This window comes from Akebia trifoliata, chromosome 12, assembly GCF_017979445.1.
Source record: "Akebia trifoliata isolate Shusen 1 chromosome 12, ASM1797944v1, whole genome shotgun sequence".
Lineage (NCBI taxonomy): Eukaryota > Viridiplantae > Streptophyta > Magnoliopsida > Ranunculales > Lardizabalaceae > Akebia > Akebia trifoliata.
Window position 1 is genome coordinate 6,168,977 of NC_141386.1, and position 24,984 is coordinate 6,193,960.

At 37.0% G+C, this 24,984-nt stretch overlaps 1 protein-coding gene across 1 annotated transcript; it reads left to right on the forward strand.

Moving 5' to 3' along the window:
- Nucleotides 1–759: 759 nt before the first annotated feature.
- On the forward strand, nt 760–24,312 carry LOC147388793 (phox (PX) domain-containing protein). Its single transcript, XM_086419047.1, has 16 exons — nt 760–1,179; nt 1,324–1,428; nt 14,253–14,649; nt 14,754–14,931; nt 16,269–16,408; nt 16,494–17,682; nt 17,791–17,891; nt 18,091–18,235; nt 18,629–18,697; nt 18,795–18,840; nt 18,947–19,326; nt 19,490–19,569; nt 20,249–20,384; nt 22,087–22,318; nt 22,889–22,971; nt 23,652–24,312. The coding sequence occupies exons 2-16, from the start codon at nt 1,326–1,328 to the stop codon at nt 23,784–23,786; spliced, it is 3,414 nt and encodes a 1,137-aa protein (XP_086275173.1). The 5' UTR covers nt 760–1,179; nt 1,324–1,325; the 3' UTR covers nt 23,787–24,312.
- The last annotated feature ends 672 nt before the right edge of the window (nt 24,313–24,984 follow it).

A 24,984-nucleotide genomic window follows, 5' to 3' on the forward strand; every position in this document is an offset into this window, starting at 1 on the left:
CGTGAGTATTCAACACATCTCCTTTCAAATATTTTAGACATACTTTATGTCAAACCTTTAGACCATGATCTTCTATAAAAAACGACTAACAAAAAAAAACGATCAAAATAAGTAAATACTTCCTCTATAAGTCTTGTTTAAATCGGGTGGTGCTTAGATGCAACATTTGATTGACGATAGGGCACTATTAATAATAGGACTATGCACCTTGCGTTGCTCGTTAGGATATAGGCTTTGGATTAAATTAGGGTTACCAATGGATCAGATTATACTCGGAATCCGATTTGTTCTGATCCCATAACAGAGGTTATGGATTGATGTTTTCCAGATCGTAATAAATATTTGATTTGATATCTTATTGGATCGGATTTGGATCAACCATGTCCTGATCTAAAAATGACATTTTTGATAATATGTTAGTAAGTATATAAATTATATTATATATTTGTTAAGATACGTGAAAATTATTTAGATTTTGTATATAGAATCAGGTTTGGCCAGATCAAGACCCGATCGATTAGATCTGGATCTTAATACTGAGATCCTATAAAACCTGATTTAATAAGTTCTGATCGGATCCTTATTTCATCGACAACCCTAGATTAAATGGCGGTTCATTGGATCAGTGTTGGATTCGGGTCAGTCCGACCCTATTGACATAGGAATGTGAATAATGCGACTTCATTCGGGTCTCACATAGCAACAAATGGAAGAGTTCGAGAGCATCAATTGCGAATAAATATTTTGAGAGACGCTCACACTCAGACAGGTTAATTGTAAAATTCCGTACATTTCTCTTTCTCTCTTGTCGTTCGTTTAACATTAAAATATAATTAAAAGCACAGAAGAAAGGGGAAGTAAAACTGCCAAAGACTAGTCGGCAGTTGAATTTCAACGAAGTGGAGAGAGAACCTAACAGTCTACGAGACCATCTCGATTTCTCTCTAGAATCTATTCGAATTTCACCACATTTTGCCCTAAGATTTGTTTCTAATTTCTCTCATTCGATTCTTGATTTTGAAGAGAAGATCGGATTTGATTTTTTTTTAATTGTGCGTATTATTCTCTCGGATCGATCCTAAATCGGCCCTGATAGGTTTTACAGACGAGTCATGTTGTTGATCGATCGAGTTGAATCATGGAGATGAAGATGGAGACGCGGTCAGATTAGTTTAACAGGTGATCGGTTTAATTTGTTTAAAACGAAATATAAAAAAGAGGAGAAAATGTTGTTTGGATCGAGAATTTGGTAGGAGTTGCTGGATTTGATTGTGTTTTTAGAGGATTTCGGGTTGAATGTCATGGAGTTTGCTTGAGTTGCAGAGATGAGTACGGGGAGGCAGGCAGTTCCTGACCTCGCTGAGGAAGCGAAGAAAAGGATTGTCTTGTTGGTCATATGTGCCTTGGGATTATCTTATCTCATGTCCTGTAAGTTTACTTTTAGGTCTTTTAGTAATTGTTATTTGTTTCAATTGTCAATTTTTTTAAATATAGTTTTAATCTTCAAGTCTCTGAGTTGAATTCCGCTTGCTTGATTTGGATCATGGGGAAAATGAGAAATTGGTTTTAGGTTTTAGTACTTTTTGTAGATTTTTCTTCTTTTAAAATTTTACTTTTATTTATAAACAGAGTTAGTTTATGTTGAAGTTTCATTGTTATTGGCCAGTTTGTGAATATCTGTGTGTAGATTGCAAGTTTCTTGATTTGTTTTTTTTCATTCTTAGTATTGTCGTGTGGAAATGTGGAAAATCCAGTCCTATGTCTGCAGGCGGACCAGGGAATTTCTAGTATGAGAAATAACTGAAGAAATATACAAGAAAGAACTAATTTTGAAACCAAAAATCTCACTCCCAAAACCCTTATATGCAGCCGTTCTTTCACACACTTTAAACCCTAGAAAAAATACTCCATACTATAGAACAATGTCCCAACATTGCTAGGGATACAAAAGAGAAACTTATCTTTACTGTTAGATTAAAATCTCATCTAACAGCTGGGATGAATGACGCATAAATAACACTATGCAGACTTATTTCTTTGATTTCTTTTAGCTGGAAATCATGCTATTCAGTAATGCATAGTACATGCTGTAAACTTAATTCATAGTCAGAAAAAGTAGTTTAGATCCTTAAATTAGAATCCCATCTAATGGCTGGGATGAATGACGCCTAAATAACACTATTCAGACTTATTTCTTTGATTTCTTTTAGCTGGAATGCTATTTGTGAATGCATACTACTTGCTGTAAACTTAATTCATAGTCAGAAAAAGTAGTTTAGATCCTTAAATTAGAACCCTTTAATGAGTGTTTTGGTTTCACTTTTTTTTTTTTTATTTAAAATGTTTTCCACACATTATACTTGCATAATAGTGAACACTGCTCTCAACAGTCGGCATCATGGCAGTCTTGTAGTTTACAAAAAAAAAAAAAAAAAAAATTCTTAAAGCTTTTTAGCATATCCCAATTGTAGAAGAATCCGAAAATCTGATCTCATAGAATCAAGAAAATAGGATATTCTTCTTGATTATTCTTGATTACTCTTAACTTTCTAGAATATTCTTGTAATGTTCTACAATAGGATAGTTGGTTTATTATTCTAGAATATTCTTGAAGTTCTAGATTATTCTTGTAATAGGATAGTTGGTCTATAAATACCACTATTGGGGCATTTGTAATGATCATCCAAGAATTCTCAATAAATTCAATTTTTCTACATGGTATCAGAGCACTAGGTTCTGATCTAGGTATTACCTATGGCGGGTCAAAATCCGTGGAAGACGGCTTTAACCGGTGCGACTAGTAAGGACTCAGTGGTGTCAGGGGAAAGCACCACAAGTCCGAACCTGAACTCCTCCATCTCATTTAGTGGTTCAGAAGGGTCCACGAATTCGTTCCAATTAAATATCCACCGTCTAAATGGAAAAAACTACACGGAATGGTCGCAAATCGTTCGTTTGATTTTGGAAGGCAAGGGGAAGCTTGGATATCTGACAGGAGAAGTGACAAAACCTGCCGATGTAGATTCGACTCTCAAGACCTGGAAATCAGAAAATTCTTTGATTATTGCGTGGTTAGTGAACTCAATGGAACCCGCAATTGGCAAGCCCTTCATGTTCCTCCGACGGCCAAAGATGTTTGGGAAGCAGTCAGGGATACGTATTCCGATCTAGAAAATTCTTCGCAGATTTTTGGTTTAAAATCGAAACTTTGGCACGCGAAACAGGGTGACCGAGATGTAACCTCCTACTACAACGAGTTGATGACATTGTGGCAGGAGTTAGACCTCTGTTATGATGATGTCTGGGAGTGTGCGAATGATAGTGTCCGGTTCATGAAACGACAGGAGAATGATCGTGTATTTATGTTCTTAGCAGGACTTAACAAAGAATTAGATGAGGTGCGGGGCCGAATTTTAGGAAAAACTCCTCTGCCAACAATTCGTGAGGCCTTCTCAGATGTTCGGAGAGAAGAAGCACGGCAGAGTGTGATGCTTAACAACAAATCGGTTCCTAGTACTACTAACTCGGAAGTAGAAAGTTCTGCCCTTGTAACTCGAGATTTTCAGGAGGAGGTGAAGAAAGATGGTAAGCGTTCTGAACGGCCGTGGTGCGATCACTGCAAACGTCCGTGGCACACACGGGAAACCTGTTGGAAAATTCATGGCAAGCCTCAAAACTGGAAGAAGAAGTCTGGTGGAGCGGGGTGTGCACTTCAGGCCAGTGTCTCGGATCAAGAGCAGCAGTCTTCTTCAAATTCGTTTCCTTTCACCAAGGAGCAGATAGACCAACTGTACAAGATTCTCGAGTCTCAGAAAAATCCTACTTGTTCTTTGGCTCAAAAAGGTAATTACCTGAAAACAACTCTCATTGGTGTCAACCCTGATCGCACCTAGATCATCGATTCAGGTGCAACCGATCATATGACAGGGTTGTCAAATCTTTTTTCTTCGTATAATCCTTGTGCAGGTAATCAGAAAATTAAGATTGCAGATGGCTCTCTTTCAGCCATTGCAGGAAAAGGTTCTATTATAGTATCTCCATCACTCACTCTTCACGATGTTCTTCACGTTCCCCAACTTTCCTGTAATCTTTTGTCTGTCAGCAAGCTAGCCCGTGATCAAAATTGTCAAACTAATTTTTTCCCAACTCATTGTGTGTTCCAGGATTTGACCTCGGGGAGGATGATTGGCAGTGCTAAACAGAGTGGAGGACTCTACTTCCTTGATGATGGATCTGAATCGAGGCGACAATCTCAACAAATAAGTTCCTGCTTTGAATCTATTTCTGTTTCCAATAATAATATTATGTTATGGCATTTAAGATTAGGTCATCCAAGTTTCAAATATTTAAAACATTTATTTCCTAAGTTGTTTGGCAATAAAGATCCATCTATGTTTCATTGTGAAATATGTGAATTTGCAAAACACCACCGTACATCTTTTCCTTCACAACCATATAAACCATCAAAGCCTTTCATTATTATTCACAGTGATGTTTGGGGTCCTAATAAGATAAGTACACCTTCTAGCAAGAGATGGTTCATCACATTTACAGATGATCATACTCGACTCTGCTGGGTGTATTTATTGAAAGAAAAATCAGAGGCCGAACGCGTTTTTAAAATTTTTTACAATATGGTGCAGACTCAATTTCAAACTAACATACAAGTTTTCAGGAGTGATAATGGGAAAGAGTATTTTAACACGACCTTGGGAAATTTTTTTCTTGAAAAAGGAATAATTCATCACAGTTCTTGCATCGATACACCCCAACAGAATGGTGTTGCAGAAAGAAAAAATAAACATCTGTTGGAGGTGGCTCGTGCATTACTTTTTACAATTAAAGTTCCTAAGTATCTATGGGGAGAGGCTGTTTTAACTGCTGCGTACTTAATAAACAGAATGCCCTCCAAAGTTTTACAATTTCGAACTCCTTTCCAAGTTTTCACAAATTGTTTTCCAACTACTAGACTTTCTGCTGATCTACCTCTAAAAATATTTGGTTGTACGGTTTTTGTTCATGAACATCGAAAAATTGGAAAACTTGAGCCCAGAGCTATAAAATGTGTCTTCATTGGTTACTCCCCAACTCAGAAAGGCTATAAATGTTTTGACCCGATATCGAAAAAATGTTTTGTCACAATGGATGTTACATTTTTTGAAAAACAACCATATTTTAAGGATATTCATCTTCAGGGGGAGATTTTTAAGGAAGATTCATTTAACTCGGGCAATGTTTTTCTCTCAGATGATGTGTTTCTCTTGCAAGAATCTGAGTCTAGTATCTCTGCACCTACAGTAAATGGCCAAGATTCATTCCTTGAAAATCCTACTATTATGAGTGATGTTTTCCCTGAGTCTAGACCTACATTTGAAAAACAATTTAAAAATCAGAATTCTGAACAACAAATTTTGGAAACCGAAAATAAGGAACAACCTACTATAATGTCACAACATGATAATAGATTCAAGGATGGTGACCGAACTTGGAAAGGGATTGTTTACTTGAAGAAGAATCATAAGAAAAGGAAAGACGAATTGACTCTACAGCACAGCCATGATTCTGAACCAAGGACGAATCAACAGTCTGAGTCTGTTACAGGTAATTCTCTTTCTCTTTCCAACAGTCAGTCTAAGCCTTCTGATTTAGACATTCCTATAGCTCTTCGTAAAGGGGTTAGATCTTATACTAGTCATCCACTGTCTAAATTTATATCATACTCGAAATTGTCATCATCTCTTGCTGCTTTTACCTCTCAATTGTCCAGTGTAGAAATTCCTAATAGTGTACAGGAGGCTCTAAAGGTTCCAAAGTGGAAGGAAGCAGTACTTGAAGAGATGAAAGCTTTTGAGAAGAACAATACTTGGAGTGTTGAGGCATTGCCAGCTGGGAAGACCACTGTGGGTTGTAAATGGGTCTTCACTGTGAAGTACAACTCTGATGGTTCAGTGGAAAGATACAAGGCTAGGTTGGTGGCAAAGGGATTCACCCAGACATATGGCATTGATTATTCTGAGACTTTTGCTCCTGTTGCAAAATTAAACACGGTGAGAGTATTTTTATCTATTGCTGCTAATCTGGACTGGCCCTTGCAACAACTAGATGTGAAGAATGCCTTCCTCAATGGTGACTTGGAGGAAGAAGTGTACATGGATAGTCCACCGGGCTTTGAGGAGAAGTTTGGCTCAAAAATATGCAAACTAAAAAAGTCCCTGTATGGTCTCAAACAGTCTCCAAGGGCTTGGTTTGGGAAGTTCACACAGTCTGTCAAAAAACAAGGATATTCTCAAGGACAAGCTGATCATACCTTGTTTTTCAAGTTTTCTCATGAAGGAAAGGTTGCTGTGCTAATAGTTTATGTTGATGATATTATTCTCACAGGTGATGATGTGATCGAAATAGAGAGATTGAAGAAGAGCCTTGCTTTAGAATTCGAAATCAAGGATTTGGGAGCACTAAGATATTTCCTTGGCATGGAAGTTGCTCGTTCAAGGAAAGGAATCGTTGTCTCTCAACGAAAGTATATTCTTGATCTTTTGAAGGAAATCGGGTTAAGTGGTTGCAGACCGGCTGAGACTCCCATGGATCCCAATGTAAAGCTTTGGGAAGAGGGAAGTGTTCCTGTTGATACTGGTAGATACCAGAGATTGGTTGGAAAACTAATCTATTTATCTCATACTCGACCGGATATTGCCTTCTCTGTCAGTGTTGTTAGTCAATTTATGCACGCACCTTATGAAGAACACCTCGAGGCGGTCTACCGAATTATGAGATATTTAAAGTCTACTCCTGGAAAAGGTCTGTTTTTCAAAAAGACAAATCAAAGGAGTGTTGAGGTATTTACTGATGCAGATTGGGCAGGTTCAGTGAATGACAGGAGATCTACTTCAGGGTATTGCACCTTTTTGTGGGAAAACTTGGTTACCTGGCGAAGCAAGAAGCAAAATGTTGTTGCCAGAAGTAGCGCAGAGGCTGAGTTTAGAGCAATGGCTCAAGGGATCTGTGAGGTATTGTGGATATACAGAATCCTCGAAGAACTCAAGATGACTGTGGAACTTCCTCTGAAGCTGTACTGCGACAATAAGGCTGCAATAAGTATTGCTCACAATCCTGTCCAGCATGATAAGACGAAGCACATTGAGATTGATCGACATTTCATTAAGGAAAAAATTGAAGCTGGAACTGTTTGCTTGCCGTTTGTGCCTTCTAGTCAGCAAACAGCCGACATCTTGACTAAGGGGCTTGCTAGACCTAACTTTGAACATCTGATAAGCAAGTTGGGCATGATTGACATCTATGCACCAACTTGAGGGGGAGTGTAGAAGAATCCGAAAATCTGATCTCATAGAATCAAGAAAATAGGATATTCTTCTTGATTATTCTTGATTACTCTTAACTTTCTAGAATATTCTTGTAATGTTCTACAATAGGATAGTTGGTTTATTATTCTAGAATATTCTTGAAGTTCTAGATTATTCTTGTAATAGGATAGTTGGTCTATAAATACCACTATTGGGGCATTTGTAATGATCATCCAAGAATTCTCAATAAATTCAATTTTTCTACACCAATGCTCACCTTAGTTGTATAGAATGTCTTGTGGCTTGAAAGGTGCAAAGTATAACAAAGTTCTTAACTCATTTGGCTTAGTTTATGGTAAGGTTCTGGCAAGGTCAAATATTGGGGAATACAAACTGAATTGGTTGGAGGATACATTTGTGGTTTCATGAAAAATAACTTATATCAGGTCCAGAATCAAGAGCTAGTTACAGATACACATTCATGTCTAGGTCAATAGTTTCACATCAATCAAAGTCTCTTTTACTGTCAGTTTGGATGCTCAAGGTGGTCTTATTAATTGTGGTTTGGTTACTAGCTACCGTGTGAACTTCTTGAGAGATTGGTAAATGGATTGGTTGCTGGTGGTAACTCTTTCTTGGTGTATATCCTCTTTTGTGGATGATAAATAGGCATCTTCATTTTTGGTGGAATTTTGCACAAGATCTCAGCTTTTCATCCCATGTTATAGACTTTGTTGGTACGTCTTTGCCACATCTGTATTCAGGTTACTTGGTGTATAATAGGAAAAATGGGCAGTGGCATTGACTGGTTTCTCTACATGGATATAAACAAAATGCAGATGGTTTCTTACAATGAACATATTTTATGGATATAAACAAGATGCAAGTGGTTTCTTATAGAGAGCATATTATTATTATTATTTATAGGTAAAATGTTTTTATTAGAACTAAAAAAAAAATGTTTTTATTAGAAAGAGATAACAACAAACAATGACAAATAGCTCATAGGAGGTTGAGACAACTACCGAAGGCTCTCCACCAACAAAACGAAAGATTACAAAAACACAAACCCACAAAGACCTATGAGGCAACTCATCTCATTACAAAATTAAAGACTTCATCTGAAAACCACATAAGGAAAAAAAACTCCCCTTGAACTCCTTGAAGACTTTTCACCAAAGAAACATTAGCTTTGATTTCAATGATAATGTCATGGACATTCTTTTCCTTCCCCTCAAATGACCTAGATTCCTCTCCATTTAATTTCCTCAAAAAACTACAAACATTTTAAATTTTAGAATTTTCTACCTTTAGTATTAAAAGCATATGAGGAACAACAATCACATCAAACCTTTGTGTATCTTGGAAGAACCCACACAATATTGAAAGATTGAAAAAATGAAACCAAGTGTCTAAGGCTAATGGACAATGAAGGATAAGATGATTAATAGGTTCTCCACTCTCCTTAAACATGACACAAAAGTCAATATGATCATTCTATGAGCAATAAGACCGTCAAGTATTAAGATTTTTATCTAAGGCTGTGGACGAAGCAAAAAAAGCTACCTTGGAAGGAATTTAAGAACCCAAGATGAAAAACCCAAGGAAACGATGCTCGGATTGAGGCATAAGAAGAGAATAAAAAGGTTTGATTGAAAAATTTCATCTCTACTATTCTACCATTACCCTTATTTCTTCTATCCTATAAAAGAGACAGAAAAAGGAAATGTGACCCTTTAATAAAGTGACCGAATCCACTTACCAATCATTCTCATGAGATCTAAGTTCCAAGAAGGACCATTTCCTTATTCAGCAATCATACTTTCAGTGGAATGATTTTCTTGCTTGATTGCAAAAAATAATTTAAGGAGTTGAAACCTTAACAGGGTGTTACTACACCCACTATCCTCCCAAAATCTAATTTCCCAACCTTGAATCCAATACCTTTGGAAAACTCCTCATTTTCATGATACCTTTTCACATAACACATCTATTTGAAGACCTAGCCTCTCCATTTTCCAACCCAAAGGCATTGCAATTGGATTTCTCAGCAATGATCCTTCTCCAATGACTCTTTATTACACCTTTGAAAGGATAGGTCTAACATACCTCTGTTTTTTTATAAGTATAAAATTCTATTGAAAAAGCGAAAGAGCGGCCAAGTTGGTCAGCAACAAAAGAAAAATGAAAACAAGAAAGAAACAAAGAAGACAACCCAACAACCTAGTCGTTGCAAATCATCTCCCACTTGAAGAAAAGGTCTTCAAAGAAGATCCCTTGAAATCTTTACAAAGCTGGAACCAAAAGAAAAGAAACCCCTTGATCTCCAAAATAACTGCATGAATTGTCTTTTCTTCGTCCTGGAAAACCCTATATTTTTCTCTTTCCAAAGCCCCCAACAAATGACAAAAGAATAATAGCCCAGAGATATCTTTTTATTTTGAAAAACACATTACAAGTCCAAGCACGAAAGAGGTCAAAACTACCAAAAGGAAAAAATCCAGTCCACATGAAAGAGGGATAAGAAGTGAGCCCAAACCAAAAAAGAGAAAGGATAATGCACCAAAATATGATTTCCGATTTCTCCATTCTTTTTACTAAGAAAGCAAAAAATGGGGTCGAGAAACCGCGTTTGATTAGATTATCGAGAGTTAAATTCCTCTCCTTAGAAGCTAACCACACAAAGAAAGAAACTTTAGATGAAAGGAGACCAAAAAGTAGAAGCCGAGAAAGACAAAGCAAACGGAGTCAAAAGAGAGTTATGAAAAGAGTGCATAGAGAATAAATTGTCCTTACTCTTGGTCCATTCTTTATGGTCCTCATCATCTTCACCCAACTGATAAGAAGAGATAAGCTCTAGGAGAGATGCCACCTCGTTGATCTCCCGGTCATTGATATTCTATCTAAAACCCAAATTTTAAGAACATTCCAGCCCATTGCAAATCCGACAAACTCGAATCAAAGCATTATTTTTCAAAGAAGTAGCGTAAAGAGAAGGGTACTGAAGTTTATAGTGCTACACCACTAGTCCTCCCAAAATCTCATTGTATCTTCTTTCCCTACCTTGAATTTAATGCCCTTGTTGAAGTCATGAGTAATCTTTAAAACCCCTTTCCACACACTACAACCGTAAAAAGATCTTGTCGCTCCACTCCCCCATCCTGTAGTACTCTCCCCATACTTAGCTTTAATCACCTTTCTCCATAAACTTGTTCTCTCCTCTCCAAACCTTCCCCAAAAGAGTCTTATTCGTCAATTTTAGATCCTTTAACCCCAAACCTTTGTTCTTTTTTGGAGAACAAACGACTCTCCACTTCACCATATGATATTCTTTATTCCCCTCTGTATTGTTTCACTGAAAGCCCCTCATTAACTTTTCCAACTTCACCTCCACCGATTTTGGCAACGAGAATAAAAAGAGAAAGTAAATCGGAATACTTGAAAGAGTGGTTTTCTTAGAGTCAACTTTCCCCCCTTCGACAAATATCTTGCTTTCCACAAACTTAATTTCTTCCCTACCCTTTCCAACACATGACCCAAATTTTTGTGCTACTATAAGAAAGAGGGAGACCCAAATAAGAGGAAGGTAAAGAATCCGCTCGACAACCCAAAATAGCTGTCAAGGTAGAAATCTCATTAGTCTCTCCAACCTCATAAAGTTTGCTTTTGAGAAGATTGATGTGCAAACCCGAAATAGCCTCAAAGCAACAAAGCAAAGCCCTTAGATACCGCACCTGATCTCTATAATCCTCAAGGAAGACAATCGTGTCATTGACGAACTAAAGATGAGAAACTAAAGGACTATCCTCCTTAATTGTATAACCCACACCTAAATTGACCGTTCTAGAGAAAATCCTACCCAACGCCTCTGTAACAATGACAAACAAAAAAAGGGGGAGAGGATCACCTTGTCTCAAACCCCTTGAACCCCTAAAAAAAACCCGTCAAACTCCCATTAACTAACACTGAGAAAGAAGTAGTGGAGATGCACTTCATAATCCAACCTATCTATCTCGCCTCAAAGCCCATTCTACCCCACATGCACTCCAAGGAATCCCAACTCACATGAGATAAGCTTTCTGAATATCAATCTTCCCCACCATACTTGGGTTCTTAGCCTTAATCCTTGAGGCAATGCACTCGTTTGCTACAAACACTTCATCCAAAGTTTTTCTGCCCTTAATGAAAACCCCTTGCTCATACCCTATCAAATCTTGTAAAGTCTCCTTTAGCCATGAGGCTAAAACCTTTGCAATGATCTTGTAAACAGATCCCACCAAACTTATAGGTCTGAAATCTTCAATATCTTCTGCCCCAACTTTTTTCGGGATGAGGGCCACAAAAGTACTGTTTAACCCTTAGTTCAAATGATTTCTCCCCTAAAGATCCCTAATCACTTCCATTAAATTTTTCGACGCAACATCCTAACATTTCTTATAAAAAGCCATAGTGAACCCGTCTGGACCTAACGCTTTATCCCCACTCAAAGAACCAATTGCTGCCAAACCCTCCTCTTCTCCTATTAATCTTTCCAATCAATCCCGTTTGTCTTAGGCTAAAACATTAAACTCTAAGTTGTTCGGTCTCTGTCTCCTAGTCTCTCTTTTTCGTATACTAATCCTTGTAGAAATTAGCGACACCATCCCTTAACTCTTGTTCTCCTTCAACCTCTACTCCTCTAATCAGAAGCTTAGGAAATTGATTCGATCTCCTATTGAAATTGGCAACTTTATGAAGGAATTTGTGTTGTTATCGCCTTCTTTTAATCATTTAATCCTCGATTTTTGTCTCCAACTAAACTCCTCCATCAACGAAATGCTTTGAAACTCCAACATCAAGTTTGTCCTCTTTAGATTATTTTCCAAGGAAATAGTCACTTTCCTCGTTTTTTAAAATATCAAAATAATCAATTTCTTGAAGAATGAAACCTTTTTCAACTCAATTCTCCCAAACTCTTTTTTGTTCCAAGCTTTTAAATTTTCTTTAAGGGCTTTGAGCTTGTTATTAAAAATGAAACCCAGACTTCCTAAGAAGGAAGAAGCACCCCACCACTCTCTCACTTTGTCTAAGAAATCTGGATGAAGGAGCCACATGTTCTCAAAACGAAAAGGAACTGGTCTACTATTTCTATGACCCACTTCCAAGATCATGCGAGCATGATCAGACATAGTGCTCGGAGCACTTGCTTGAGTCACGTTATTAAGGTGCTCCTCCCACTCACTTGACACCAAAAAGTGATCTAACCTTGACAAACTAGGACTATATTGGTTATTCGACCATGTAAAAAGTCTACCAACTAAGGGGTTATCCATCAAACAATGCCTCTCAAAAAAATCGTTGAGCTCTCTCATTCCTTTCGTAATTCTCTTTCCTCCCTTCTTTTCCGGCATATATCTAACTACATTGAAATCCCCACCCAAACACCAAGGTCTGTCCCAAAAACCAGCGATTGCATCCAACTCATTCCAAAATTGATCTTGATCTACACTTTTATTCAGCTCATAGATTCCTGAAAAGATCCACTAGAAATCTTCGCCCTGACCTTACACAAAATAGAAACTGAAAAAACACCAACCAGGGAATCCAACACTTCTATTGCTGCCTTGTTCCACATTACTATAATGGCCCCCGTAGAGCCTAAGGTCGTTTGCCACGACCACCCTACATCTCCACCCCACAACTCCTCAATTGTGAATTACTATGTGGCAAATCCTTGAAATTCCAATGAATCTAGAGGATTTGGGATTTTAATATCATAGGAGGATTCCCTCTCATTAGATAGAAAGATGTGTTATCTTCCCATAAGAGAGGATGGCTTGGCTCTCTGTCCATGAGTCATTCTCCCAAAAGGAATGTCTCCCTTGATAAGCAAAGGAACATGCCATTCTCTTATTAGTGAGACAAAACATCCTTTCTATTATGAAAGTCATTCCCAATGAATGAAACTCATGATTGGAGAGAGGAGTGTTGGCTCTTCAACCACAGAAACATGCCATTTCGATGGAAGTCATTCTCTCTCTCTCCACCCTACATGGAGGAGATCTTGAAGAGGAAGGATACCTGCATGCAAGAGGCATTGCAAATGAGAGGTAGTTGTTAGATAATCACCTCATTTTTTTCTGTGTTTTTATTCTCTAGAAAATAGGTAAAGCCTATATGCAAACATTGGGCTCAAAAAGCAAGAAGCCATGTAACCAAAAGCGGTCATGTTCCAGAACCTCCCTAAAATGTAAGAGCATGTAAATTGTATGTTACAGATTCGTAATTTTCGTATGATCGCAATTCCTCTCAAAATAGGTACACTTATACATTTCCAAATATGTACAGGACTCTACATTCCCATAATCCTTATTATTATTATTATTTTTTTGCATTTTATATGTTATTGTATTTCTTAATAAGAGGTGTTCTCCAGTCTAAGAGGAGATGAAAGTTAATGGCCCAGATTGTTTAATTTAGGGCCAGAAGTATCTTCCCATATCTCAATTATCTGATCAATCAGATCAATGGTCATGAATGACCTGATTGATCTCAAACAAGAGATTGGTTCACCAGCGATCCCTTCGAAATTGATAAGGTGACTCAATTCCCACCCATCAGATAGTTCCACTCGCCTGATAACTTCTGGACCATATTGTCATTTGTCTTAGCTGGTACAAGTTTGTCTCATTTTATTATCAGATTTCTGTTTTCTTTGAAGCTGTGGATCAAGAAAATAATCTATATTTGCAGCCTCCATTATATCATTGGTTATGTTCACTGGTTAAAATAGAGGCATTAATCGTAAGTTTGTACCTCATCAAATAAAAGCATTGTGTTACTTAGGTCATGCAGTATTTGAGAATGTGGTGATAATTCTTATCTTATAATGAAATATTTGTACTTGTCTATTCAAGACTGTGGTTTGTGCTTTCTGGATGTTTTCTAATAATGACTTATCCTATTTTTCAGTGACTAGTTCCTCAGTTTGGGTCAATTTGCCCGCTGCTGCCTCCTTAATTATTTTCCTCCGCTATATCACATTAGACTTTGAAATGCGAAGAAGAGCTGCAGCATACAACAATAAACCATCCACAACCAATCATGTTTCTAAGAAATCTCTTGAAGGTTCCAAGGTTGTTTCCCGTGAAAAGTCCAATTGGAGAAGGAAGGTGAATTCCCCTATTGTTGAGGCTGCAATTGATCATTTCACCCGACACCTAATTTCTGAGTGGGTGACCGATCTCTGGTACTCCCGTTTATCACCGGATAAGGAAGGTCCTGAGGAACTTGTGGAAATCATGAATAATGTTCTTGGAGAAATTTCATGTCATGCTAGGGAAATAAATCTTATTGATCTTCTCACCAGGTTTTATTTTTGTATCTGTCTTTTTGCATGTTCTCTCTAGACTTTTGATCTGTTATACTATGAAATATGTTTACAAGAAGTTTAATTAGTCATGGATAATGCAGGGATATTATCAGCCTTATCGGCACTCACTTAGAGCTTTATCGTGCAAGTCAAGCCAAGATTGAGAAGCACCAGGACAGGAACCTAGATATTGATCAACGAGATATAGAACTAAAGTTAGTTTTGGCTGCTGAGAACAAATTGCATCCTGCTTTGTTTTCTGCTGAAGCTGAACATAGGGTTAGTCATTTAACATCATCAACAAGTTAATTTACATTTAGAAGAACTTGGGCTTAGGTGGTGTTTGTTTGCGCTATTTTTCAACGCTTATTGCTGAAAAATAATAAATTCAGCACTTTTTGTCAAAATAGTGCGCGTTTGTTTACTCCTTATTTTCAGCGCTTATTGCTGAAAGTAAGTGAAAAAAATTCAGCACTATTTCGATGCTGAAAAAAAGTGCTGAAGTGTTAAGCACTTTGCTTTTTTTGGCACGGACAAGTATACCCTTCATTTTTTGGGCATGGACAAGTATGCCCTTATACTTAAAAGGATATTACCTCTTATATCCCATGGATTAGTATATAAACATGCCACAAATTAATAAGCCCACACCATGGCCAAATTGTTGTCTTATATGGGTTAAAAGTTTTGGAATGAGTTGATTTTTGGTGAGGATAATCTCTACAATGAGGAGATCATCCTCACCAAAAATCAGCCCATCACGAAACTTCTAACCCTATCAAAACAAGTTCAAGAACCGTAAATCGTCCATTTTTTTTTTTTTTTGGAAACTAGTTTTGACGTGGTTAGAAGTTTTGGAATGGGCTGGTTTTTGGTGAGTATGATCTCTAGACCATATAGATCATCCTCATCAAAAATTGGTTCATTCCAAAAACTTTAACCCATATAAGACAAAAAAAATTGGCTATGGTGTGGGTTGCCCTTATTAATTCGTGGGGCGCTTTTATAATTACACATCCTTCATTTCCATCAAAAATTATTCTCCCAAATTAAGTTCTTTCAATGTTGATTTCAAATTTTGGTGACTTGTATGTCATTATTATTTTTAATTTGAAATTTGTGGGCTTTTATAAATAAAAATTATTATTTATAAATTGAAATTTTGAGTATTACTTATTATTATTTAAAAATGAATTGTATTTTAATTTTATAAGAAATAATATATTTTATTGTATTTAATAAGAAATAGGCATTTGAAACATGCAAACAATGTATAATATGATTGTAAGGATTAAAAGACAATTTACCAATTTCAGCAATGTGTAACAAACATGATTCTGCATCTAAACAAACAACTTTTTCAGCACTTAAATTCAGCGTTTATAAGTTTCAGCGCTTAATGCTATTCAACACTTATTTTTTTCAGTTTAACAAACAACACCTTAGACTTATAGCTCAGTTGGTTTGACACATTGCAAAGCAACTTTGAGGCCGTGGGTTCAAGTCCACTTACCCATAAAATAAAAAAAATTGTAGAAGAATTTGGAGTGTCCATCTTACTTTGATCGCCTCCTCTATCGTCGTGACGATTCTTTTTTTATTTCATATGTTCACAGGTTTTGCAGCATTTGATGGATGGACTCATCTCTTTGACTTTCAAGCCTTCTGATCTGCAGTGTTCTTTCTTCCGTTTTATTGTCAGAGAACTTCTTGCTTGTGCTGTGATGCGACCAGTCTTGAACTTGGCCAGCCCAAGGTAACTTATTCTTTTCTTTTTTGGGTCTTTACGCTATCAGTATTCTGGTGCTTTATCTAGTCTTTTTCTTCAATTTACATGGCAGGTTTATTAATGAAAGGATCGAATCTTTGGTTCTTTCTTCTAAGAGTAAGGCCAACAAAGGAGTTACTCCTTCAGCGCAGGAGGCATCCCAAAACAAGCCAAATGGCCGTTCAAGGATTTCAACTGATCATTTTTCAACCTGCCCAGATCATTCTGTTACTGGTGTTGAACTTGTGCAACTTAAGCATGATAATTCTAGAATTGTCTCTGGGGAATCTGTGAAAGAAAATGTGAATGGAGAAACTTATCAAAAGGATCCACTTCTTTCTGTTGATCCTCGATTCTCCCGTTCTTTGAGCTCTTTGACGTCAGATTCCCAAATTGGTAATGGAAAAGGCATTCAACGACACAAATCTGGAGAAGAATGGGGTCATGTGCTAGATATGATGTCCCACAGAAAGACTCAAGCTCTTGCTCCAGAAAATTTTGAAAACATGTGGACAAAAGGGCGAAATTACCGGAAGACAGAAGGTGCAAATCGATTGGCTAATCAAGATGCACAGAATTTGTCAACTGGGAGTGTAAAGGTGTCATCTAAGAACCATATAAAATGTGGATCAGCCAATATTGATTTTCCTCAACATGATGACCATCTCCGTACTGATGGGAGCAGTTCAGTTCACCCTTCAGCTACATTATTCCATCAAGAAAAGAATGAGAATGTTATTATGCATTTTGAGGACGTTGAATCAGAGAGTGATAGCTCTTATCCAACTGAAGATGATGAGAGCAGCAATGTGACAGGTCTTGATTCTCCCGGGACTAAAGTTTGGGATAGCAAAAATAATAGAAATGCTGCTGTTTCACATATACGACATCCCCTTGAAAGTTCTGAAGGTCATATGGTGAAGAAGAGTGGTAAGGGGAACTTTCACTATCGGAAAATACCTAGAACCCATTCGGGTAGGAAGAGATCTAGGTTAAGCAGTGAGAGACCTCACGTTTGGCAAGAGGTTGAGAGAACATCTTTCTTGTTAGGAGAGGGGCAGGATATACTAAATGCATCACATGATGTTAAAACAGAGGAATCTAGTGATGATCCCGAGTTGGAAAGCTGGGGTAGAGTTCATAGTGGAGCGTCTGCTTCATCGTCTACGCCTTCTATTTCAGTTTCTGAACTTTCTAATACAACTGTGAATGGGCCTGAAAATTCCATGTTGGCTAATTCATTCTTAAAATTGAGATGTGAGGTAGTTACTTAAAAACTCAACCTTTTCTTTTTGTCTGAATGTATGTCATTGTTGCACATTCTGATTTACTGATATATGTGAAGGACGTGAGCTCATTTCCTGTTACAGGTATTGGGTGCAAATATTGTGAAGAGTGGCGCTAGAACATTTGCCGTGTATTCTATGTCTGTTACCGATGCAAATAATAATATCTGGTCTATCAAAAGAAGGTGCTAAAGATAATGCACAAAACTTTCTCCTTTCTCCCTATATTGATTTGTTTATCCATTTCAATTGATCCTTCATATTTCCTGGTCAGGCTCTGTTCTTCAATTTGGTTCGATGTGTCATATTTCTGTTACAAGTAATATTCTCAGTTTAAATAGGTTTTAGCTTCTGCAACTTAAAGTTCCTAAATGTTTCTATTAGATTTCGTCATTTTGAGGAGCTACACCGGCGTCTTAAAGAATTTCCTGAGTACAATCTTAGTTTGCCGCCAAAGCATTTTTTGTCTTCAGGTTTAGACGTGACTGTTGTTCAAGAAAGGTGTAAATTGCTTGACAAATATCTCAAGGTGATATACAAAATTTTGTTCTCGTACTATTTTCATTGGATGGTTTAGAAATGCTCTAAATTTTGAAGTATTAATCTAATTAAGATGACTGGAACTCACAATGCATTATGATAATACATGCATATTTAAAATATATCTATGATCATACATGTGTAATCTGCCTCACAACTTGATTAGATAGATGTGCTTTCATGTCACACTGGGATTGGACCATTGAACTTGTCATTGTAACACTCACATCCTAACCACTTGGCATGAGGTCTGAACATAGTTAGCAGTCTAAAGTTTTTTTTTTTTTTTTTTTTTTGGGGGGGGGGGGGGTGTTGCAATACTATAGTCTTGTTATCTTATGTTCCTAAACCGTTGATAACTCCTCACTATCATGTTTATCAGAAACTAATGCATCTTCCAAGGATATCGGGATCAATAGAAGTTTGGGATTTCCTTAGTGTTGATTCACAGGTTTGATGATTTTGCTTCTGTTTTTCCTCTTATTGTCCATTTAATCTATTTATTCTTCTAGACAACACTTCAACTCCTCTTATACTGTTTGTTGCAGATGTACACATTTTCAAATTCTCTTTCTATCATCCAAACATTATCAGGTGAGTCAGGTTTCTAAGTAAAGTTTTGAGCACTTTTCTTAGTCCTCTAGTTAATTTCTTTTGCATACTTTTGACTAATCTATCCCTTTTGCTTTGTGTATTCAAGTTGACCTTGATAATAAACCATACGAAAAGAGTACAAAGATTCAGAAAGAAGTCGATCCTATAAGAGATCCCTTCTGCCCCAGGGAAGAACTCTCAGGCACCAAAAGTAAGGGAACTCCATTACAAATGAAGCAGAACCTCGTAGCAAACAATTCAAGATTGGTAACAAGAAAGGCAGCAGATTCCACAGTAAAAACCCATGGTAAAGAATGTGAAAATCCCGTTGAGGATTTAGGGAATGATCCAGATAGTAGGGTGAAAAAGAGTGCTTTTTCTACCAGACAATCTGAAAAACTCTCAAAAGAAAGAGTAGGCGATGGTCCACAAGAGACATCGGAGTTGCTTCTTGACACTGTTACTGACACATCCCTTCCCACAGAGGTATATACTGTTTAAATGTTGTCTTTATCTCACTTCAATTTTGTCTGCATTCATGCTTTCTATTTCTGTAGGTTTTTCATTTGTTTGTTTGTTTTTTATGCCATGTAATTGTTGCCTGCTCATGTACCATTTAAATTTGATAACATATCTATTGTCAATGCAGTGGGTGCCTCCAAATTTGAGTGTCCCTATATTGGATTTGGTGGATGTTATATTCCAGCTTCAAGATGGTGGTTGGATCAGGTATCTCATATATGATATGGCTTAAACTTTGTGATTGTTTTCCAAAAATTTGAAAAAATATCGAATAAGGATCAGCCGACTAATCAGTGAATCGATAAATGAATCAGTGATATACTGATTAATCCCCCCTCCCCACCCCTAAATATAAGGGCTAAAACTCTTTTTCTTTCTTTTTTCCTGAAACCCTCTGAACTTTGCTTCTCTCCATCAACCCATCTTTTATGTCTTCTTCTTCTTTTTCATTTCAAGTTTTATTGATCTTTTTTGCAACCTTGATTTTTCCCTAAAAACTCATCATCTTCAACCTTCGTTCTTCTTCTTCTTCCAAAATCTTATTAAACATTCTTTTATGATTTTCATTTCCAATATAAGAACCTTGATTTTTCCCCCACAAACTCATAGACTACAATCTCTAGGCTAAAACTTTTACCCTTGTACCTCAAGATTCTTAGCCCTTGAATCTGAAGAACAAGATAGGGTTTTTAGGGAGGTTGAGGGGTAGAAACTTTCCTGGATTTAACCAAATTTAACAGAGGTGACTCCCCAAGAATAATTGTTGAATCTGAATTTGGTTACTATGCTTTCAGCAGAACATGTTGATTTTCAGCTTTTACAAACTTTGTAATCATGATTTTATCAAGTTTACACCTCCTGACATTATTTTTTATTGGATTCATAGGCGGCAGGCATTTTGGGTAGTCAAACAGGTCTTGCAGTTGGGAATGGGTGATGCCTTTGATGACTGGCTAATTGAGAAAATTCAGCTTCTGCGTAGAGGAACAATAATTGCTTCTGCAATCAAGCGGGTCGAGCAGGTGATGACTGAAAATTTTGATTTCTCATTTTTATAGAACAGTGGCATATTTGTGCATTATCTATGGTTTCATCAAATATTGGGCTATAAAATCTTCAATGCTTGTTGAAATTAGTGGTGTTAGATTTAATAGAACAGTTCATTCAAGGAAGCCATTATCTCTAGATGCTTCTTCTGGGCCTCTGAGCTCCAAATTCTTATTCTTATAGTACAAAAATAAGATTCATTCTAAGTAAGCTAGCTGCATGGACTTTGACGGTCATTATAAAATATGTAAGTTTTTTTTTTTTTTTTGACAACAAATTTCAACAAATCTACCTCGAGATTCGTGAAATAAAATCGCAAATGATTTTACTTATTTGGATGAAAATGAGAGTACACATTTCAGTATTTTCTTCTGATTAACAGTCAAGTACAAAATAATAACGTATGTAGCTTTTCTTCTCTCCGAGCTTCGCGCTGATCGGTTGAAAATGTTACTTTGACGATGGCTTTATTTGTGCTTGATTTTCTTAGTGGCTTCTGTAGATTTTCTTCTTTCCAAGCTTCACGCTTTGTCGGCTGAGAATAATTTCTTGGTTTTTGGAGAAGGGCTTGATGCTTGTTCTTCTCTTTAATTGGAGTTCGGCTGTCTGAAGAACTTTGCTTTGTCTCTGGAGGAGGGCTTGAGTTTCTCCTCGAGAGGGAGAGCTTCGGTCTTCTAAGAGAAAGTGATCCAGATCCCCATTAAATGAGGGACTCTTGTATTTATAGATAATTTAGCTTTCCAATCATCCCTCAACTTAAAGAGATTTGATTGGTTTGTTTAAAGGGTAAACTTGTTCAAATCCAATTTCAAGGATTCTGTGGATTGTTATTGGGACAAACTCATTTATTTGGGTATAAGGCCCAATTTTTAATATGGATCACTTAAATTTGTTAGATCATAGGCTTTATATGCGAAAGTCCAAAATCTAAAATTTTGAGGAGGCACGTTTCTAGTTAATGGACTCAATTTGGATGCAAGGCCCATTTATAACTTTAGGGACTTCATTTTTGTTTATAAAATTTGTAAAGGCCTCCTCAAAATTTTGATGCCTACAGTAAGCATGGAGGACTAGAATTATCTCTGGCACTAGCTTTTTCTAATAACCTTTAAGAAGAACAAGACATTAGGCAGAGCATAAATATAACTCTTACTAGTTCTTATATTTTACTTACATCAAATGCTATCTCGTTCGAGTTCAAGGTTTTCTTATTGTTTTTCTCCTTCAATGTGATGACTAGAGAATGCATATTAGTTCTCGAATAACGTTTTCTATGTGACCAAACCCCAAGTTTTTGGTTCTCATATCCATCATTTTCATCTGCTTTAGTGACTTTTACTTCTAGGAAGAACGGAAGAACCTCATAATCTCGTGCAATGAGTCTTATTTTGTTTTTTCACTTAATAAATTTCCATTTCGTGTTTTCTACATAACTGTCTAGATCAGATGGTTGGAAGGATAGGTATGAGTCTCCTCTCATTTCCCAAGAAGGTCATTTGACATCTTTGTATTGATCTTTTTGTTTGCATGGTCTCTTCATTTGTCAAATCAACTTTTGAAGTAGCTCTTTCTTTATTATTATTATTTTTATTTTTATTTTTTTCTTTCAATAAATAGCTTGTATTTTATGTTTGCTGTGCTGCATGTCCTGATCTGGTTTCTCTTTCAATGGAACAGATCCTATGGCCCGATGGAATCTTCATAACAAAGCATCCAAAGCGTCAACAACCACCTCAATCTACAAGTCAGTCTCTGAGTTCACACCATGGTGGTCAGCCTACACAGATATCATCTCCCAAGAAAGAGGATGTCGAGAAGTTGCATGGGAAAGAGAACAACTTGTTGACAGATAAGCAGCAACAAGAAGAGGCTGCTCGCCGTGCAAAGCTTGTTTATGAGCTTATGATTGGTAATTTCAGTGATTCACATTTTCCTGCTATTTATGTGCATCTTTATTGCTATTGGTGTACTTCCATTTCCTTCATGTCATATAGATTGTACATGGACGTGTACTTATCCTATATTTGTGCATGTGTGCATTTCCTGTGTTTTATATTGTCTTTGAACTGTTTTACTGTCAAACTCAGACTTGCTTGAAAGAAAAGGTTTAGAGAATCAAACTCGGGATTGAAATTTCTGTTAGTCTCAGATTATACTCATTGGTTTAATGGTCAAAATTGCTGGAATCAGCATTGGATTTGATCTATTTCAAGAGGAAAATTAGAGTTTGGACTTGCTTCTCTAGAGCAAGGCCATGCTGTGTTGACTCAATCAGTGAGGTTCCAAGCATTGTTAAGCAGCAATATGTAGTAGGATAACTTCATGTCATGGCATGCATGGCCCATAAAATATGTATATTTTTGTGTTATTTGATACTTTTTTATTTGGAGTTGCTGAGCCTTGTTTACAATTGTTTGTGGTCGGAGAACTCATACCTGTCCTTTTATTACCCGGTTCTTCCAATTTCGCTTTCCTGCAGATAATGCCCCAGCTGCTCTCGTAGGTCTTTTTGGTCGTAAAGAGTATGAAAGAAGTGCCAAGGATCTCTATTTCTTTCTTCAGGTAAATTTTCCTATGTTGTAAAGCAAAAACATTTAATCTTCAGCATTAGGAATCAAGGTTTTTTTTTTTTTAAAGAATACTTGACTCCTTGTTAGCGGTAATCTGCTACTATAGGTACCACTATAGCTTAAAAATCTCTCGCCCACTTTGAGAATCTGCTATTGCCCCCAACTTTCTGTCATGACTTCATTATGCCACTTTTAGCTCAATGTCACTGACCTTGGATCTCTTCCTCCGAAGTGCAATGTCAGTTCCAATCTCCTCTGAAGCCATAAATTTGGCCTTCCTCTGAACCAGGCTCCTTTGAACCTTTGCTCTTAGTATGCATCTACTGCCCTGACAAGAGTGGTTCCCTATGGAATTGCGATCCTTCTGTTGGTGGCCTTGTAAGATATTTTTTTGAATGATTCATATGGCATTGTAATACTCATTCTCTGTTCACAAATCACAACTCAACCCAGTAGTGTTCCTTGTATCATTTGAAGTTTATGTTAATAATGACTGAAGTCAAAGCAATAAATTTACCAAAAAAATAAAAATAAATAATAAGGAAATAAAACATAGAACCACTTGTCCTACTTATACATGGGCATGTTCTATCATTTTCAGTCTGGTCAATTGATCATATCTTATCTGGATTCTGAGATTTTTTTTTTTTTTAAACTTCTTCTATTGTGCAGTCCTCAGTTTGTTTGAAGCAGCTGGCTTTCACCCTTCTTGAGCTGCTGCTCATATCTGCGTTTCCAGAGCTTGATGATGTTGTCAAAGAGTTGCATGAAGAGAAGCAAATGTTTGGACAACTTGAAGTGAAGTAGATGGAATTTTCAATGTTTGTGTTTGGTCGCAGAAGATGGATTTCGACAAGTTGAAGTCAATGGAATTTTCAATGTTTGGTTTGCAAGTTAAAGTTTTTAGACCCAGTGAGATCTTGGTCGCAGCAGATGGATTTGGACAAGTTGAAGTCGATGGAGTTTTCAATGTTTGTGTTTGATTTGCAAGTTGAGCTTTAGATCCATTGTCTTGGTTGCCGCAAATGGATATATGGAGTATATGAAAGGAAAAGACAATCTTCAGCACACATCACGCAGTTCGTTACTTCTTTGCCAACATTTTTCCCAGGTACATAGTTTGCTTTGGTACAAGGTTTCCATTTGTCATTGATTGTAAGCTTTCTGTAACTAGTTTATCATTCAAGCTTTTCTGTAACTAGTTTATCATTTATTCTCCTTGGTTTGATCTGTGATATCAAACTAACCTGGTGAAATCTCCAAATCTGATTTTGTTTTGTAATTCCCCTTTGATAGGGTGATCTGAGGAAAAAAAATATAAATTTGATACGAATTATATTCTACAATCATACTTGAATGTGAAACACTGGTTGCTGCTCTATTATTTTGATAAAAACAGGATAAGATCACGAGGGAGAGTTTTGGGCTTTGCCTGAGGGAGCCATGGTGTCATGTTGTTGTCATATATATATATATGAGGGAGCCATGGTGTAATGTTGTTGTCATATATATATATTTTGGCGAGGTCGACTTCATTTCTCTCCGACACCATTTTTTGTAACCTAAGTGTCCGTTGTTGGGTTAACCCAACTCAGTACGGGTATTCACACTCTTGTATTTGTTTTCTCAATGATAGTCCCACTGGGCAATGTGGCACCCTAGAGGTTATAAAATTGATGGTCTGGATGCAATGGGTTCTTTTGATCGTCCACTCTGGCATTGCTCGTCTTCTTTTCAGTGACTACCTCGGATATCTGGTTTTGGGATCTCTTTTCAGCATCAGATTGATCTAATGGGATTTCTCAGTCTGCTTCAGAAAAAAAAAATTCAGTTGTTTGTAAAGGATGCATGGGTGGGGTAATCTTGAACTTCCTAGCTTCTGTAATCAAAGCCTGACCTGCATTGGCACCACATCTACTGTTAGAATCATACTGGCCAAACCTATGTAACCTGGTTTATTGGTTCGAATATGGGTTTGCGGTTTGTGGTTTGCCACTCTTGAACG

Coding starts and splice junctions, on each gene's coding strand:
- LOC147388793 (XM_086419047.1), top strand. CDS start 1,326: ATGAGTACGGGGAGGCAGGCAGTTCCTGACCTCGCTGAGGAAGCGAAG. Junction 17,683..17,790: donor TCTTAAAATTGAGATGTGAG/GTAGTTACTTAA, acceptor TTCCTGTTACAG/GTATTGGGTGCAAATATTGT. Junction 19,327..19,489: donor ACACATCCCTTCCCACAGAG/GTATATACTGTT, acceptor TTGTCAATGCAG/TGGGTGCCTCCAAATTTGAG.